The 18075-nt window shown below is 38.7% G+C and overlaps 1 protein-coding gene across 2 annotated transcripts in view; it reads right to left on the minus strand.

The window, feature by feature from the left end:
• Positions 1-2002: 2002 nt before the first annotated feature.
• The window catches only part of MUSK (muscle associated receptor tyrosine kinase), a 121575-nt gene continuing 105502 nt past the window's right edge, over positions 2003-18075 (minus strand). For both annotated transcript variants that reach the window (XM_075210899.1, XM_075210898.1), the window contains 2 exons: positions 15149-15297; positions 2003-3809 (listed from right to left, as the gene is read on the minus strand). In XM_075210899.1, coding sequence (XP_075067000.1) covers positions 3130-3809; positions 15149-15297 — 829 coding nt within the window. In that variant the 3' untranslated portion in view covers positions 2003-3129. The remainder of the gene's footprint in view (positions 3810-15148; positions 15298-18075) is intronic.

Below are 18075 nucleotides of genomic sequence, written 5' to 3' on the forward strand. Positions count from 1 at the left end.
ACTCCCTCTAATTCCCTTTGATTGGCCAATGACTGTCGCCTCTCCTCCACTCTGATCACCTCAACCCATTCCAGAATCCAATACTTCTTGCGAGCTGCCTCCCTGCACTGGAATTATCTCCCATGCTCCATCCGATTGTCCCCTAATCTGTGCTCCTTCAAAAAGGCACTCACAACTCACCTCTTCTCAAAACCTACAAAACCTACCAGCCTTCCTCCATGCTTGCTCTCATCTCCTCTCACCTCTCTCCATGCTCACTCTCATTATCTCGCTCCTCCTGCGCTAGTTCCTCTCTTCTGCAGGGCCCGATTAAGGGTTCCGGCTGCCCTAGGCTATTTCAGCCGTAGCGCCCCCACCCCCCCTCCAGCCACCTTACCTGCCCCCTTCGGCCACCTCACCTGCCCCGTTTAGCCACCTCACCTGCCCATCTGCCGCCCCTCCCCCCGAGACATTAGAACGGACTTACCTGCTGTGGAGTCCTCTCTTCAGCGCTGTGTCGGTGTGGCCGCGGGCGCTTCTTACTCTGGTGGTCACGTGAGATGTGGAAGTCCTGATCTCACGTGACCAGAGTAAGAAGCGCCCGCGGCCACACTGACAGGCAGCTAGCAGCGATCGCTGCCAGACTGCCTGTCATGTGATAGTGACAGTCGGGACCGCTCCTTTAGACCAGTGGCGGTCCCGATGACTCCGCTTGCCACATTTAGGGAAAAAAAACAAAACATCTCAGTGACGTTGCGCCCCCCTGGCTCCAGCGCCCCAGGCTGCAGCCTGGTCAGCCTATTGGCTGATCAGGCCCTGCTCTTCTGACTCCCTTTGTAGCAAGCATCTGTTTACCAACCCTTTAGACTGTAAGCTCTTATCAGCAGGGCCCTCTTCCCTCCTGTCTCTTCTGCTCCAACTTCACTATAATTGCTTTGCCTGGAGCCTCTGAAGTCATGGTATTACTTGTTTATTGTTCAGTACTGTTTTTCCTGTGTGATATACTGTTTGTATTGTGTACAACACTGCAGAAATCTTGTGGCGCCATATAAATAAAAGATAATAATAATAATAACTTCCTGAGACAACAGTGTCTCAAAGAAAGATCTAACATTATATAAAAATTGGAACAAAACTATTGGTTGTAGGAGATAAAAACAAATTAATTCGTCAAACACAAAGAAACTATAGTCATAAAAATTTATTTATTATTCTACCACTATGGATGTATACAGTGGTAATCGTTTTTATGATTACCACTATTTCTACATGGAGAAGCCCTTCAAATAAAATCCGAAATTATGAAAAACCGATTTGAAAATAAATAGACTTACCTTTAACCCGACGCACCATGCTGACAGCAAGTGATACCGATTGAAGAAGTGTTCGGCACTGCAGGCTGATGTCATTGCGACATCTGTCAATAGAAATTTAAAGCGGCAATGCCGGATACATAATATACTATGCACTCAACTAATGGCTCAACTCTGCTTCTGAGTGAAGCTGTCAGCATACACAATGTGTATTACAATTTTTTTAATCAACTTGTAATTTAGAAAATATTTTTTTACTGCCATTTCCTGTAAAAGCTACTAGAAACTGTTTAACTGTAATTACACCACTTTCCATTGGAGATAGCTTACATTGACTTGGTGATACCTTTATAATAAAGTGATTCCAATATTTGTATAAATTTATGGCAATGTATAATCTATAAACTATAAATAATATTGGTGTAAATATTGACTTCTGATGTGTTCATAAGGAAAACGTGTGAATTATAAGGAATAACTTGGGGGTCATATTCTTTAAGAGAGGTCACAGATCTCCAAAGTGACTTATAATATCCTTATAATTTACAGTATATTATCTAATACATTTGTATTCTATATGATCACACTAGACTGTTAAATTTTTGATCTGCCTCCTAAATCCATTATATAATGTTACTGCAGTATGAATTCCAGTGAGCTCTGTTGTTATTAAAAATTAATGTGATCACGCATTTCATTAAATAGCTGTTTATTAATAAAAAAAATATTCAAAAGTGACAAAATGTTCATTGAGCTGAATTACAAATGACAAAATAATAAAACATACAGTTAATCTGGATATCGTTGCTTAGTAATTTAACCTGATTACTGTGGTGGAAATAAGCAAGGTCGTTAGTTACTTTGAAATTAAATGATCACATAAGTTTGACTCGTAGACATAAATACTGCTGCATTAGATTTATATTATAAAAAAATACCCATACATAAGGGTCCTTCCTATGGAACCTCCTGCATTAACATTGCTTGGGAATAGGAGGTGTGCAACGAATCTGACTGAATGGATGTGGTACCTTAAAGTCATCCTTTTTTACAGCTTGGGTTCTCTGTGCCCATGTAAAGTCTATGGACTTCAAAGAATATATTAATGTAACAGCAGGAGTTTCAGGTAATGGACTCCCCCCTTATAGATATCAGGGAAAGGAAACAAGAAATATCAAAGGTAGACATCCCAATATGATCATGAATCCTACTCTGGGACTGCTATATCCGTTATATTGTAATTTCAATATGCAGTCACATCATTATACTTATTTCAATTATTATTTGTGCTTTGCTCTTTAATATACAGTATTTCAGGCTTCACTGTTATGAAAATCTAGGAATGAATGGGGTATTTTAGAAGATTCATTAGTCTGACAAGCAACTTGTTTTTGCTTTCTGCTCCTGCAAAACCTTTAGTGGGAAAATTCACTACAAACATATACTATATATTAAGAATAATACTTTAGACTTTTATGCTGCTACATAACAGGTGTGCAATATAATTCATTCACTGAATGGAAATAAAAATGTCTTTAGATTCAGGGCCCTGTTGTTAATCCGTCACAGTGTTCAAACCACAGCAAAACTTGCAAAAAAGCAAGCCGCTTTGCTGGCGTCTTTACTCTCATTTTTGATTCTTAAAATGAGACAGACATTTCCTTTATAGAGTGTTTTTCCCCTCAGAGAAGCAAAGCTTATGGGAAAATAATGTACTTCTCTGCTGGTCCAGTGTCCATGTACTGTATGACATTGTCTTTAATGGCTACACATACCATGAACAATGCACGTGTTATAAGGATAAATCAAGATACTATGCCACACTGGGACACGTCCCTCACACTTCAGCTGAAACAGCTCTGTCAAACATACGCTCCAGAATGCGATGGATACAAGCAAAACTTGGACGATCAGTGGGCATCTTGCTCCAGCAGAGACGCATAAGATTATACAGCTCCAATGGACAGTTTTCTGGGCATGACAAAATATTTCCATCTCTAACGTAATAGATGACTTCTTCATGAGCCATGCCATAGTATGGTTGCATGCCATAGGTAAATATTTCCCACAAGACAACACCATAAGCCCAAACATCAGACTCTGTTGTGTAACGGTTGTAAAATATGGACTCTGGAGGCATCCAGCGGATTGGTATCGCATCATTCTCATTCGCTTTGTAATAATCAGCTGAATATATGTTCCTGGAAAGACCAAAATCTGCTATTTTAACCACCATGTCTTCGCCCACCAAACAGTTCCTGGTGGCCAAGTCTCGATGTACAAACTTCCTTTCGGAGAGGTAGGCCATCCCTGCTGACACCTGACGGGCAATATGCAGTTGATCAGTACAAGAGAGAGGAGATGGATTCAGGTCCGACAGCCTGACTTTTGCAGCAAGGCTACTGTGGCTTAAGCTGCTTAAAGCTCTTGGTGATCTGTGGCGCAAATATTCATTTAAATCTCCATGGGCCATATATTCAAAAAGCAGACACATTGGTTTCCCAACAGCGCACACACCTGAAAAAAAAGATAATAAACTTTGTATTATAAGCAATATCTTCATCACTTAATTTAGTATAATAAATTGTGTTCATTAATTGCTATTTTTGTAAATGTGATATGTATGTATGTATATATATATGTATGTATGTATGTATGTATGTATGTATGTATGTGTGTATAAATTTATTTGCTTGGGAAAGAAAGAAAAAATGTGTAGCTGATTCACAAAAGGGCTAGATTTACTAAATGGCGATTTTGAAATATAACCACTTTTAGGCAGTTTGTTTTTTTCAGGTGGTGGTTTAAAAGTACCCGAAAAAATGCCCTTCAGTAAATTTAGCTCATGGAGTAGGAGAATAGCTGAGTAATGCTAACCTTTTGATAATCAACTGTAGCCCATATTGAAAGAAACCCTGGTTAGTGGTTTAAAATGTAGTCATTTTTTTAAAGCAATATCAGGAGCATTGCACTCAAAGCAACATCATTAATTTTGTGTCGTTACTAATCTGTAAAAACAAGAATGACCTGAAGGCCTATTGCCCTCTTGTCAGTCCTACACTGCCGAGACATGGTCAACACCCCAATCCACCATATTGGATTAATTTGTGTGGAAATACCAGTGGTTCTTGTTAGATATGCATAGAAGTGTTTTAAAAGTCTGGAAAACAAGCCACACACATGATCTCATTCTATGCAAACTGTGGCTGCGATTTTGTCAATTGCATTCCACTATGGTTTTAACAAAAGAAAATTGCAATGTGTGCTTTTAGTTAATGTTGTACTAATATCAGACCATGTACTATTAGTGGGATGACCTCATTTTGGAATGCAGAGAAAGAATCATCTACTCAGTAAATATTTTTTCTCTATAAAATAGTTAATACCTTCTGCAGTCTTGAAAAATAGTCTTCGGCAGCCCCATTGGAGTTTATATCTAAATTCCCTTGCACAGAAAAACATACACAGTAGCTAATAAACCTACTAGTATGTATGAAACTGGAGGTCCTGGAAACCCCAACACAAACAGAGAGCTGTAAGAGAGCTTACATTTTTAGAGGGCAACGCTGAAATAAGTGAAATGAGTGTGGCTCAGAGTAGAGATTGGAACAGGTGTGAGTGTGCATTAGTGTGGGTAGTATATGTGGGAGTAGGGTAAGCTCTAACAAAGAGATGGGCTTTCAGAGACCATTTAAAGATTTTAAGGCTGCAGGATAGTCTGATTGGGGATGGAAGTGAATTCCATAAGTGGTTAGTAACATGAGAAGTCTTGATGGCTGAACTGGAAGGTGGTTATCAGAGACGAGGTGAGGCAATATACATAGGACATATTAGAGAAATGGGAAAAAAAGGCAGTATTATTTTCCCAGGTAAATATGTGGCAAACTTATAATATTGCCAAAGTAAACTTTCACTGGTGAATGCTTTGCATCATGATGGGAGTCCTTGTATTGCTATTTCCACCTCAGGATACATAGGCAAACCCATGGGTGGGGGTTCCTAGTGCCTGGAAACCCTTCTCCCAGCCTGGGGCACTGTGTGCTTGAGGTGGCTGGACCATGCCCCCAGGTCCAGCCACTTTGCAGCTTGCGTGCAGATCGTTACTGTCTACACTGTTCACAGCCATCTCTCCCCTGCTGTGTGTCCCCTCCCCTCTCTCCCCTGCTGTGTGTCTCCGCCCATTTTTCTCCAACTGCCTGCATGTCCCGTGTGTACAGCAGAAGGACCAAAGACCCAGCACTAGATGAAGAGGGTAAGTGTGTGAGTGTGTGGGGGAAGGGGGGGTTCTCATGTGCTTTTACTGTAAGTGGGGGATCCAATGTATAAGTACAATAGTTCCTTTGTAAACATAGGCTTGGAGGGGCTTTTAATATAAGTGTGGGGGAGAAGGGAAACAGGATGTTAATGTAAGTGTAAGGGGGGTATTTTATGTAATGTGAATGGGGTGCAAAATATTAATTTCATAGTAGATTGAGAGTGGGAACTTTTAATTTATTGGTGGGGTGAAGGTTGGGGATATTTAAATTAATAGTGGGGTTATGGTGGACCTATTAAGGGTGGGATGATTGGACTATTTATTTAACGCTGGGGTGGTTTGGGTGCTATTATTTGAATGTGTGGCTGAGTTTGGGGAGAAAGATTGTTATTACTTAAAAGTGAATGCTAATTATTTGGGAGGAAATAGGTTTATTTATTAAATGCAAATACTAATAATTTAATGTTGGGTTTGTTTGGGGCAAATGGATCTTTTTATTAAAGGTGAATAACATTAATTTACTGCCCAGGTTGGTTGCTGGGAGGCCTAATTATAAAATGTGGGTGGGTGGGCTTTGATTTAATAACGGGATGCTTAGGGGAAGGGAAGCCTACTGTGTTCACTCTGCTGGGATTTATTTATTTATTCATGTACCTGTCCTTTTTCCAAAAAGGGACCAAACATTCCAGGATCCGGGCAAGCAGCAACTGAGCTTAGGACCAAAGTAGCAGGAACAAGTATTGAATGCAGCAACTGTTCTGACACACTCAGTCAGGACTTTGTCCTGACTGTTGGGAGGAATATCTTGATTCACATGGCTATGCTCAAAAAGGGAGAGCGGTGTGCAACTAACAGTAGTGCACTCAGCATTGCCTAGGTGTATGATGGGGATAAAAAGAGTTGGAGGGCAGCCAAGCCCTGTCTAAAATTATAGCCACATCCCTATGCATACCGGTCACGTCCACTGTCGGCATGGCCTGGATACTCTTCTCTATAATCCTGCGTTTGCCCATGGAATATACTTTATACATACATACATATACAGTAGTAGTCGAAGTGGGCTCATACAGTGATATGCCACATAGTCACTTCTCTACTGCCATTATAAATATATATATATATATATATATATATATATATATATACACAAGTTAACCTGTGCATGATACTCATGCATTCTAATCAAATCAAGCTACTTAAGGTGTTAAAAAGGTTCTTGTCATGCATTTGGGGCTAGGCCAGGCCTCCTCAGGGGAAGAGCGTTACTTCCCACCGTAAGCACCCTTTTTTAACGTGGTTTTGCCCACATGTCACCACCTCATCATTCATCTTCATCGCCACATCCTTAATCTCCATCGTCTTACTGTTCTAAAACCTCTCGATACACAACGTTTCTGCTAAACACCTTATCGCTGTGCTCAATCAGTCTTCCTTGAAGGGCAGTATTCATAACCTGCACTTTCACATCACTGCTTCTCCGTACTCGTGAAAATGCGACATGCAATTGTCCATGACCAAAGACAGGCTCTGGTAAATAAATACCCACACGGTCAAGTGTTTGACCCTGTGACTTGTTAATGGTCATAGCAAATGCCGCCTTCAAAGGGAACTGCCGCCGTCTTAGCTTAAACAGCAGTCCTGTTTTGGATGGACATAAGTCAATCCGAGGTATCATCACCTTCTCTCCTTCAGCAGAGCCAGTCAAAACTTCTGCTTGTATCACATTCGTTTTCAGTGCTGTCACTACTAATCGAGTGCCATTGCACCTTCCTCTCTTAACATTCAGATTTCTCAATAGCATAATAATGCTTCCAACTTTCAATCTTAATCTGTGCCTTGGCATTCCGGAAGGAGTCAAGAGTTTGAGCCCTCAACTCGTAATTTAACATTTACTACCCCTCCCACGGGGGGAAGGGGGGGATTATGGAAGTTAACTGACTTCACTATTATATTTTTTTTGCCAAATAATGTCAGTATACCAAATTTCAGGTCAATTGGATGAGCCCTTTCTGAGAAAATAGTTTTTTCCACACACACACACACTAACACACACCGCTAGGCTTATATATATTATATGTATATATATATATGTATATATATATATATATATACACACACATACATACACATATACATACATACAAACATACACCTGGGAATGAATGGGGTATCCTCAGGTGATGCACACATGGACATCAGTCACAGGCTACTTGTTACAGAAGTCAGGACTTTTATTGTTCCTTCACAATGAAAAGCATACTTCCATCAGGATGACACCAGTAAACAACATCAAGTTGTATACATCTCCATTTGACCCTAATGCTACCTAACACAGTCCAGGTCTCTAGCCACTGACCGAATTGTTCAGCATCAGTCGTCCCTTAGAACTGAAAAGACACGATAAATACACAAAGCTTCTCCCTTTGGTCTAATTACACCATTAAATCCTTTTCTTCACATGTGTGTATCAAACCTGTGGTTCTTGGTCTGAAAGAGCTTAACTCTTTCTGTAGCTTGTACTTGCAGACTTCCCGGGATATCACCTGTCCCTATGCAGAAGACGTTTGGCAAATAGGCCTTTTTGCCACACTATACAGTATATATTGTAGCAAAGAGGCCTATTTGCCACACCTCTCCTGCTTAGACAGGTGATGTTCTGTGGAATCTACAGCTTAAGGCTGCAGACCATGTTACATATAGGTATAGCAGTGCACCTAGTTTCAGAGATATACAGGTCTGAGACATGTGGGACAAAGTAAAGGTATAAAATGTGACCTTACTTATATGCTTTGACTGTTTTTTTCACAGCTAAAAGCTGGGCTGACAGGGGTGTCTATATTGAAGAGGAATTACAGAGCACCTGAGGAGACTTCCTTTAAAAGCAGGGTGGGAGTGTCACCTGTCTGTCAACCCAAGACTGCGGGAGGAGTCTCAGCTATAAAAGACTGTATTGTGCATATGTGCATTGACCAACGCCAGTTAGTGGCCGGTGACCAGAGAGGGTAGCTGGGACTAATAAGTGTTGCCTGGTGTCATTCTGACAAAGTGTTGCTGTTTATTGTGAGACAACAATAAAAGTATTGTTTATTTAAAGTACTGTTTTATGTCAGTGTGTGAATCACCTGCCTGAGGGTGCCTGTGTCACAAAAAAGGAACTCTTGCCACAATATATATATATATATATATATATATATATCTTTTTTTTCTTTTTTTACCAGTGGAAGTAAAAGCCTTCCAAACTGACTGGGCAAAGCGTTAAGACTACTCTTACCACTGCCAGTCAGTATTGCCAGGCATCTAAGTGTCACTCAGCTGCCATTACAATATTTTCCTGGTAAATCATGAAGATAAGATGTTTTATATTGATGCAATAAGCGGAAATAGAATCCAGCCCTATCGCTACTTTTTAATAAATAGACCCTATATTTTTAATTGGCATAGGTGAGTGAAGTAATGCTTGTTCAGAGATTTGTACATTTGCCAGAGCTGGTGTAGAAATATATGACATTTCCATCCAGCTGCTGTTTACAGTACTCAAGGGGAATGACGGCAGTAACTTTGTGATTACAAAGACAGCTGACCACAAACAAGAGAATGTGCATGATCGGTTTGTGTAATATTACACATTGATGATCTTTCTGATTAGTTATTATAATAAAGGTGACAGCTGCATAATCGTCACGTTTCACCATAACTTTTTTATTTGTTCTGCTTCCCACAGCATGGTTAGCTCATCATGAAATTACAAATTGGTCAATCAATTCTTGTCATTAGTCAAACAAAGCGTTTAATTCTGAATCACAATATAACATACACTTTTAAATTTGAAATACCTCTTTTCAAACATCTTAACTTATAAAGCTCATAGCATAAGGACAAATGTAACAAAAAAATTTTTTAGACACAAAAGTTATATATTAGATTAGTATTGACAAACAGAGTCATTCTAGGGACAAATGTTTAAAACCTAGTGCTGCCCTTGGAAATTAGGGATAGTCAGCAACTATGTAGTTTGCATGTTTGATATTTATATACAGGATATGGCAATGCATTCTCTGTTCTTACGATTCTGGCACACATAAGCACAGCGGTCCCATAACACAGAGGAAAATATAGCTTTCAACATCAACATCCACAGATATTTGACCTGGGCTCATAATCAAGTTCAATACATTTGCAGCAATTCCTTTTACGTACACATTCAGCTTTTTCTTGCGCTATACAGTGCGGTACTGTTTTCCCTAACGCATATAATAATGCATTAAATAAGATGCCTACTGGGGTTTTCTTTTTAATTAGGACTCAAATTTAGCATAAAAATTATTCAAAGGCCTACCTGTATTTATATACATGATCATACGTAATAAAACATATTTCAGCTATGCCCTGATGGGGACAATTACAATGGCAATCTAGTGTACTCACCCTCAAAAAATATGTCATGCAATCCAAATTAGAGCCCTCAGTGAATCAACAATACAGCACACACATAGATCCATATAAAAATACTGCCTTAAGACCCCCATCCATGTTTTACTCCAGCTACATGAAAGGCCATTATATCAGCACATATTAGCACATTTGAAAAACATCAAGGAGTCATCCAGTGACCATCGAATCTCAACAAAGCAGAAGTACAAGCATTTAATAACCTGAAATTCAACTCCAATGTAGTGATCAAGCCAGCAGATAAAGGGGGCTGCCTAATCATTCTAGATAGGCAAGATTATCACACAGAAGTTTTAAAGATACTAGGTGATGCAAGAATATATCCTCTGAATTCCAGAATGAATTGAAAACTCTTCTCACAATTGGCCTTACATCGAATATCCTTACCAAAAAATAACTTCCTGTATAACCTCAACCCTGTTATTCCAGTGTTTAATTACTTGCCCAAAATACATAAAGACATCAATCACCAACCAGGCAAACCAATTATATCTTGAATCAACTCCTTTGCTTCCAATCTTTCGTAATATATACCACTTTTTGCAAGAGATACCCATCAAACCATCATACATTAGCGATACTGCACACATGCTATAAATTCTAAAATATATAGTCTGGCAAGATGACTTCTGGTTAGCCACAAGTGATGTTACCTCCCTATACACCATGATAGAATATGGACAATGTATACATAGTGCACAACATTACCTCAGTAAAGATAGCCATTTACCACACAAGTAGATAGATTTCCTACTCAAAGCTATCAAATTTGTATTGAAGCATAACTTTTTCTGGTATGAGAACCAGCATTACATTCAGCGCATTGGCACAGCTATGGGGACCAGATTTGCTCTGATTTATCCAAATCTATTTATGAGCAAATGGGAAGACGACGATGTCTGGTCCAACCCACACTGAGAGCAAAAAAGTTTATTTCATCACACAATACGACAGTATGTCGATCAACCTCATGAAAATCATGAGGAAACATTGGAATATTCTCATGAAGGATGACATCCTTAAAAATATATTAAACAGACACCCAGATATGGTATTCAAAAGAGAACACAACTTACAGCAACAATTAGTAAAAAATCACTTGAAAGAGACCAGAACACCAACAGACAACTCACACAGAACACATTAGACTTTTCCATTGGGGCAGCTGCTATGACTGTAAATTTCTACACTACTCACAAACAAAATCTACTACGTCCTTCAAATCCAACATGACAGGACGCAACTAGGAGATAAGAGATCATATAACAAGCAATAAACAGAATGTAATTTATCTCATAAACAAACAATATATAGGCAGGCCATGCGCACTTTGAAAGTGAAGATTTACAAACTTTTGAGAAATACTAGGAGAGGATTTAAGAAACATAATTTATAACAACACTATAAATAAATACACAATTGCAATCCAAAAGACACTAAATTCATTGCGATACAGAAGGTACCCAAGAACTGGAAAAGGGGTAAATTTTATGAAGAAGCTTTATAGGACAGAAATTAGATTTTGTGGTGCAGAAACTAGTTAGGTAATCTGTTTTCCATTTACTTCTTCCAATATCTAGATCACCATGCCCAACCATCTTGGACATGATTCAAACTGCAACACCCAAGACATAATATAAGTTGCCAACTAGATCAGAAATAAGACCCAGACCCATATAACCTTATCAAGGCACCACACACCATCTTTAGTTAATTTTACAGTTAATTTTACAATTATTTGAATATTCCTTATTTCTTTCTTTATTTTACATTTAATTTGTTTAATTTTGATTATTTAATCCCCCACTTTTACCATTTTGGATCATCTTGTTATTTTTTTTTTACATTTTTTCATTTTTTAACTTTTCACTATATATCTATCTTGTTTTATCCTACCATGAGTTCTATTCTGGAATGTAGATACTAATGTGTATTTAGTTTGGAAATGGCAGATAATCAAGTGTTTTAGTGCCAGGATATTAATTTTTAAGTTTAATCTATTTTTATTGCCCATTGTTATAGTTAACATTAAACGACAATACAGTTCACTAATGCACCTCAATTGATTAAGCATTGTTTCTAGGGTGTTACAGACATTCACCTGTACGCATATACAATACCCACACTAACTTTAATAAATGGGAAAGCAATCCATTATCATTAGCTGCGTCTCTACAGACTAACAGAGATCACAGTAAGGTGTGCTTGAATTGCTTCTAATTACTGAACTTGACACACATGTGTTTTGATCACAAGACACTGCCCACACCCTACTTATAGAGATCCCTGAAATGTTCATTCTGTTTACACATTGAGGAAGTCATGGTGAGTGATGAAACACGTCGGATATAATCACCTTCTGTCATCATCTTATTTCATCCCTAACATATTTCTAACATTTAACTAAATGGAATAACAGGATAATTTGACAGCCGAAACCTGACTTTACTTATTAGTGTGAATACTCAGGGCCTGAGTCACTAAGGAGAGCAAAGCATAAAAAAGGGTAACTTTGCACCTTGGCAAAACCATGATGCATTGGAGGGGATGTAAATTTAAAATGTGGGGACAGATTAATAGTTGGGGTAGGGCATGTCTTAGATCAACTTTAAATCTCAGTGTAAAAATAAAGCCATCAAGTATTTGTGTGCTACATGAAAAAACAGCCAGTATTTAACTTATGTTCAAAATAATAAACCAATTTGCACTCCTTGCATTGTAACATGGTTTGTCCCGGAGAATATTTACTCTTTTTTTTGCCTTTCTTTCCTTAATGTCTCAGGCCCTCAGTGCTCATATACTGAGTATACAATGAAGAACATTTTAACAGGTGGGAATCACCTATAAGGTAAGTCTATCTGTATGGGCTTTTAATACAAACTTTGGGCACCATAAACAGAGTCAATTTTATTAGTGTGCCTGCCTAACTTTTTCAAAATAGTTTTGTGTCCTAATGATATGAAATCAAATGGTGTTGGGCAGATTATGTCATGGTGGGGACAGGCATATGGTCCTTCTCATATGAAAGAGAAAACCTAACAGTTTGCTGGAGACCTAACAGTAGAAATTAGGCAGGAATTTGTATTTACAACATAAACCATTTTGGTCTGTTATGCCTATTTAAGAAAACAAACATTGAATTATCCTGAAAACCACAGAAATTATTTTACTCCTTAAGTAATTTTTTTACAATTTTTTCACCAAAACTGGACAGTTAGAGATTGGAAAAGTACTGTCTGTTCTGACAAATCTCGCTTTCTGCTGTGAAATGTACACAGTAGCAGCATTTCGCATCATAGCATCAGAATTTGGGGTAAACATGAATCCATGGAACCTTTATGCCTTGTATCAATGGTTCAAGCTGCTGGTGGTATAATGGTGCGAGGATGTTTCTTTGTTTCTGGACCAGAATTTTTAAGGAATGTTTCCAGCACCTAGATGAATTCAGGCTGTTCTAGGGCAAGTGGGGTCCTACCCACAACCAGAACAATGTACTGAAACAGTGAGCATCGATTGTATGTATATATATATATATATATATATATATATATATATATATATATATATATTATGTATAAGCCTTTTACATACCATATTGAAATATATTGTATTTATGCTGGAATAAATGTATTTGTTTTCTAACTGCTTAGCATTGCTAATTTTGGTGTATACATTACTGCAATTCATCACTCCACCCCTGTTTTACACAATGGCTAAGGAGTTTGAATGAGTAGGTTGCTGGAAGGAGGCCCAGCATTTTGAAACCTCTAGGAATACCCTTTGTACACTGGCTATGTCTCCACTGACAATGTCATATGCTCTACAGCAGGGTTGTCCAACCCGCGGCCCGCGGGCCGTATGCGGCCCAGCACGCCTGTAAATGTGGCCCAGAAGGAGTTTTGGTTGTGGCAAGGGGGCAGCACTGTTAATGGAAAAAAAAAATCTTGCAAAAAAAAAGAAAAGAAAATACTTACCTTGCGGTCACGCGGTCACGTCAGCTGGTACTCCGACTCCCTCCCTTGTCTCCTCCTCCGTGCGGTGCTCGCAGTGAATGTCGGGTGTGATGTCATCACGCCCAACATCCATTGCGGAGCGCATCACAGAGGAGTCACCCGCATTAGAAGAACAATCAGCAGCACAGAATTGGAGAAAAGAAGAGAAGAGGACAGGAGAACCAGCCAATTAAAAGGTAAGTTAAGGGGGATTTTTTTTATTATTTCAAGGGACGCTGACCAGTGAATAAAAGTCACCTGGTCCTGGAGCATCATGGACCTTATCTCCCTGCTACATACTTCTACTTGTAATACTAAAGGGGCATTATATATTATTCTCTTTGGCCCATTATAAGTTGTTATCCCTTAACTAACATAGTGGTGTAATTAGCAAAACAGGTCACAATTTGGGGTCACAGTGATGTATATGTCAGGTACCGCAGGCCTGGTCAGGGCACCCTGATATACAATGCCTGGCTTAAATGCACTTTATTGATATTGCATCGAAACAATACAAAAAGTGATTATAGTATAATAACTAGAGAGGATTTTTTGAGCAGGGCGATTGAAAGGTAAGTATAGGGGGATTTGAAAAAAAAGTGATATATATATATATATATATATATATATATATATATATCACTTTTTTTCTTATATATATATATATGTTAACTATGTTTTCTATGGTTTTTTGGATGATCAGCTATCGTTATTGTTGGTGTATCTTATGTGCGGCCCAAACCAACTCGTCGTCTTCCAATGTGGCCCAGGGAAGCTAAAAGGTTGGACACCCCTGCTCTACAGCAACATGCACACACTTTTGTACTAACAGGTTGGTGCTTGTTCAGGTGTCAAAGGTCCTTGCTAGACCTCTGCATCGCATGCAAGTATAATACCGGTGAATGTGCAAACAGGGAGAACGTACATACAGTGAGACTCTATGCAGAGGCTAGGAACATGTTCTACATTCTAAATGGGCTAGGTTTTAGGCATATTTGATAGTTTTTCAGCATTTCAGCTTTCTACCAACAAAATCTGTCACATGTATGACATAGGGCAAGTTCTGTGCTCTGTACTAAATTCTGATTTTGGCCTCATACTAGGTACAGTTATCACGTTGGTTTATTAGTTGCCATCTTATTTCTGATCTTTATCCATACCTAGAAGCTTTACAATGTTGGGATGATCAAATTCTGCCATGAGCGCTGCCTCTCTCTGGAAGTCTGCCTGCATATCAGCAGAGGCTTCTTCTTTCAACATCTTCACTGCCACCATGGTAAATGGCTCATAGGGAAGCAGACCTGGTGCCCTGTAAAGAAATTAACCATTACATTAATCATATTTTGTCTTTGCTACAGGTCTGTGGGTATCTTGAAACTGTTTCATTTTATGTAATTTGTACAGCAGTCCATTGTTGCTGCTACATACAGGAGCACATTTTTATAAACGCAGTTGAAGGCCCATGCTTTGCTGGACTATTATTTATCATTTTAAATGGGAGAAATACGTTTACGAAAAAACAGACAAGTACAACATTTGTAAGGTATAAAACTAATAATGACAGACGGAAGGGGTTAGATTGGAATGTAGCGAATCTTTACAAAGTGTATAACATTTAGAAACAAAGGTGTCTATTTATTATATAGCAGCAAATCTGTCACTATTTATCAATAGCTCAGCTCCCCAGCGATACTGTCTGGCAGTGGTAAGAAGAGTCCTATCACTCGCCAGGCCAGTGCAGTGTCCCTGCGCGCTTACCGGCTCGCCAGCTTCTGCATGCACTCTTGATGTCTCGATTTGGCGTTTTAGTTCAAGATTGGCAGCATTTGTTTGGTTGTGGGAGACTTACATTGACTTCCCATTATATTTTTAAGACACAGCTACCAATCCCTGTCAAAAGCAAGGATCAGCATTTACAAATAAGAGGGTATACCAACCCTTTAAGAAAGACAGAATTTATTCAAATACAAATGTTCCTAATCAGTCAAGTTCACACGTGTAAGGCATGGGAGGTATGTAATTATATTGGACATCTGTCTAACCATCAACTTAATTTGTGTAAGTAAATGACTCTGATTGTCCTTCAATAATTCTATTTTTAACATATTTTGATGATGTGACCTAAAAATGGCAAGATTTAGGAAACATAACGGGGGCCCATTTATTAAAATGACCTCAATTTTTGGCAGCAGGCCTGATTTTTTCTTTTTAATCCCTTAAAATCACTTATTGCTGCAATTTAACAAAATAAATATTGCCTGGGCAAATGAGTTATCAGTGGTGCTGAGTCCCCAGAGGACTAAACCACTTGTTGTGCCACCCGCGCAGGACTGTGTTTGTTATACTGCAGGTCAAAGGCTGAACAATAAGCTGAATTTTTACACAGTTAAACTAGTGGATCCTAATTTCACAGTTTATAATCTGTCTGTGAACATTTAGCACAAACACATTGTTCTACATTTGTACTCCCATATTACCATCCAATATCACAGATTTTTTTTGATTGTGTAATTGAAGTTACATTGAAGTTCAAATTCACAACATGTCAATATATACATGCTTTATACAAGATGGTGCATTTTTGGTAAATTGTAGACCACACATATATAGTGAGTAAAACATTGGTACACATATAATGAAGCACCTTCCTTTTTTAAGAAATCAATAAAAATAATGTATATAGCATTGCATTAGAAAAAAATGTATATTATAATATTGAACATACTTGCCTACTTTCAGTAGGCGACGTCCGGGAGAGGGTCGCGACTAACGGGCGGGGGCGGGCGGGCGCCTCGAATCACATCATTTTGGTCACGCCCACATGAGTAAAATTATGTTTTGTTGCAGGGGGCGGGGCCAAAATGTCGCGATTCACCGAGAATCGTGTCATTTTAACAAGGGAATTCCGGGATGCGGGAGAAATGCCAGCTCTTGCGGGAGCCTGACCTGAATTTCGGGAGTCTCCCGGACTTTCCGGGAGAGTTGACAAGTATGATATTGAAGCATTTTTAAATGCTTCTGTTCTTATTACAATAACTGCTGAAGGCCCCTAATACACACTTAGCGACCCACTTAGTTAACTCTAAAATAATTAGCTAAACTGTATTCCTAGATGGACTTAAAGTTTGCTGAATCTAGGTAAAATAAATGCCTTTGGAGAAATTCTTGACTGCATCTGGCAGTCTCAGAATACATTCTCAGTCTTCACTTTGAGAATTAATTCCTATACAGGTATGAGCAACATTAAAGGTTGTTTTATGCGAAGGGAGGGGAAAGGTGACTTGAGCATGCCCAGAGAGTCTGAAGTGCCATGTCCCCATGTAGTGCGCCCCCTTCCTGTGCGCGCATCACACTCTATTCTGATTCAAAAAAATCAACATGTTGTGAGGTATCACATGGAGGGGGTGGGGCAAGCTGTAATATTGTACACATGCGCACAAGCCCACAATTTTTTTTAAAATACCCATGTGTAGGATAATGAACAGACAGTGGACAGGGGGCAATCTTAGCTGCCATGTGATAGGCACAGTTATGTCCCAGATTATGCACAATAAACAAGATTTTGTTTTGCAGAATGAGTTAGTTAAATAATCAACAATGTATGGCATATATGAATACTTGACTGGGGTACTGAGTTACGAAACATAAATGATAGTCAAACAAGAAGTATTTTGAAAAAAAGTAAAAAGTTGGAGGGGCTTAAATAAATTTTGGGAATTGAGGTGGGGAAATATATCAGCATACATGTTTATACTTTTATGGCGAGACATTCTTTCTCCACAGTGGCATATTTTTGTTCCCTTGGAACAAACCCATTAATATAAGATGCATTGTGTCAGGAAGGACATGCTCTCTGCAAGCGTACCTCACTTTCTTTCTTGAAAATGTTTCTATATTGTCCCTGTAATACACACGTAAACATGTGATCGCAATATATGTATAAATCACCCAAATTATATAATACAAATATATATATTGTGGCAAAAGCCCGCTACTGCAGAAGCACATGCGAACAACTTCTTCCTTTTTATGGTGCTTTATTGTCAGGATGGTAAATGTTTTAAAACCGTATACTTGCACAGCAATC

Source organism: Mixophyes fleayi, chromosome 1 (assembly GCF_038048845.1).
Source record: "Mixophyes fleayi isolate aMixFle1 chromosome 1, aMixFle1.hap1, whole genome shotgun sequence".
NCBI classification, from domain to species: domain Eukaryota; kingdom Metazoa; phylum Chordata; class Amphibia; order Anura; family Limnodynastidae; genus Mixophyes; species Mixophyes fleayi.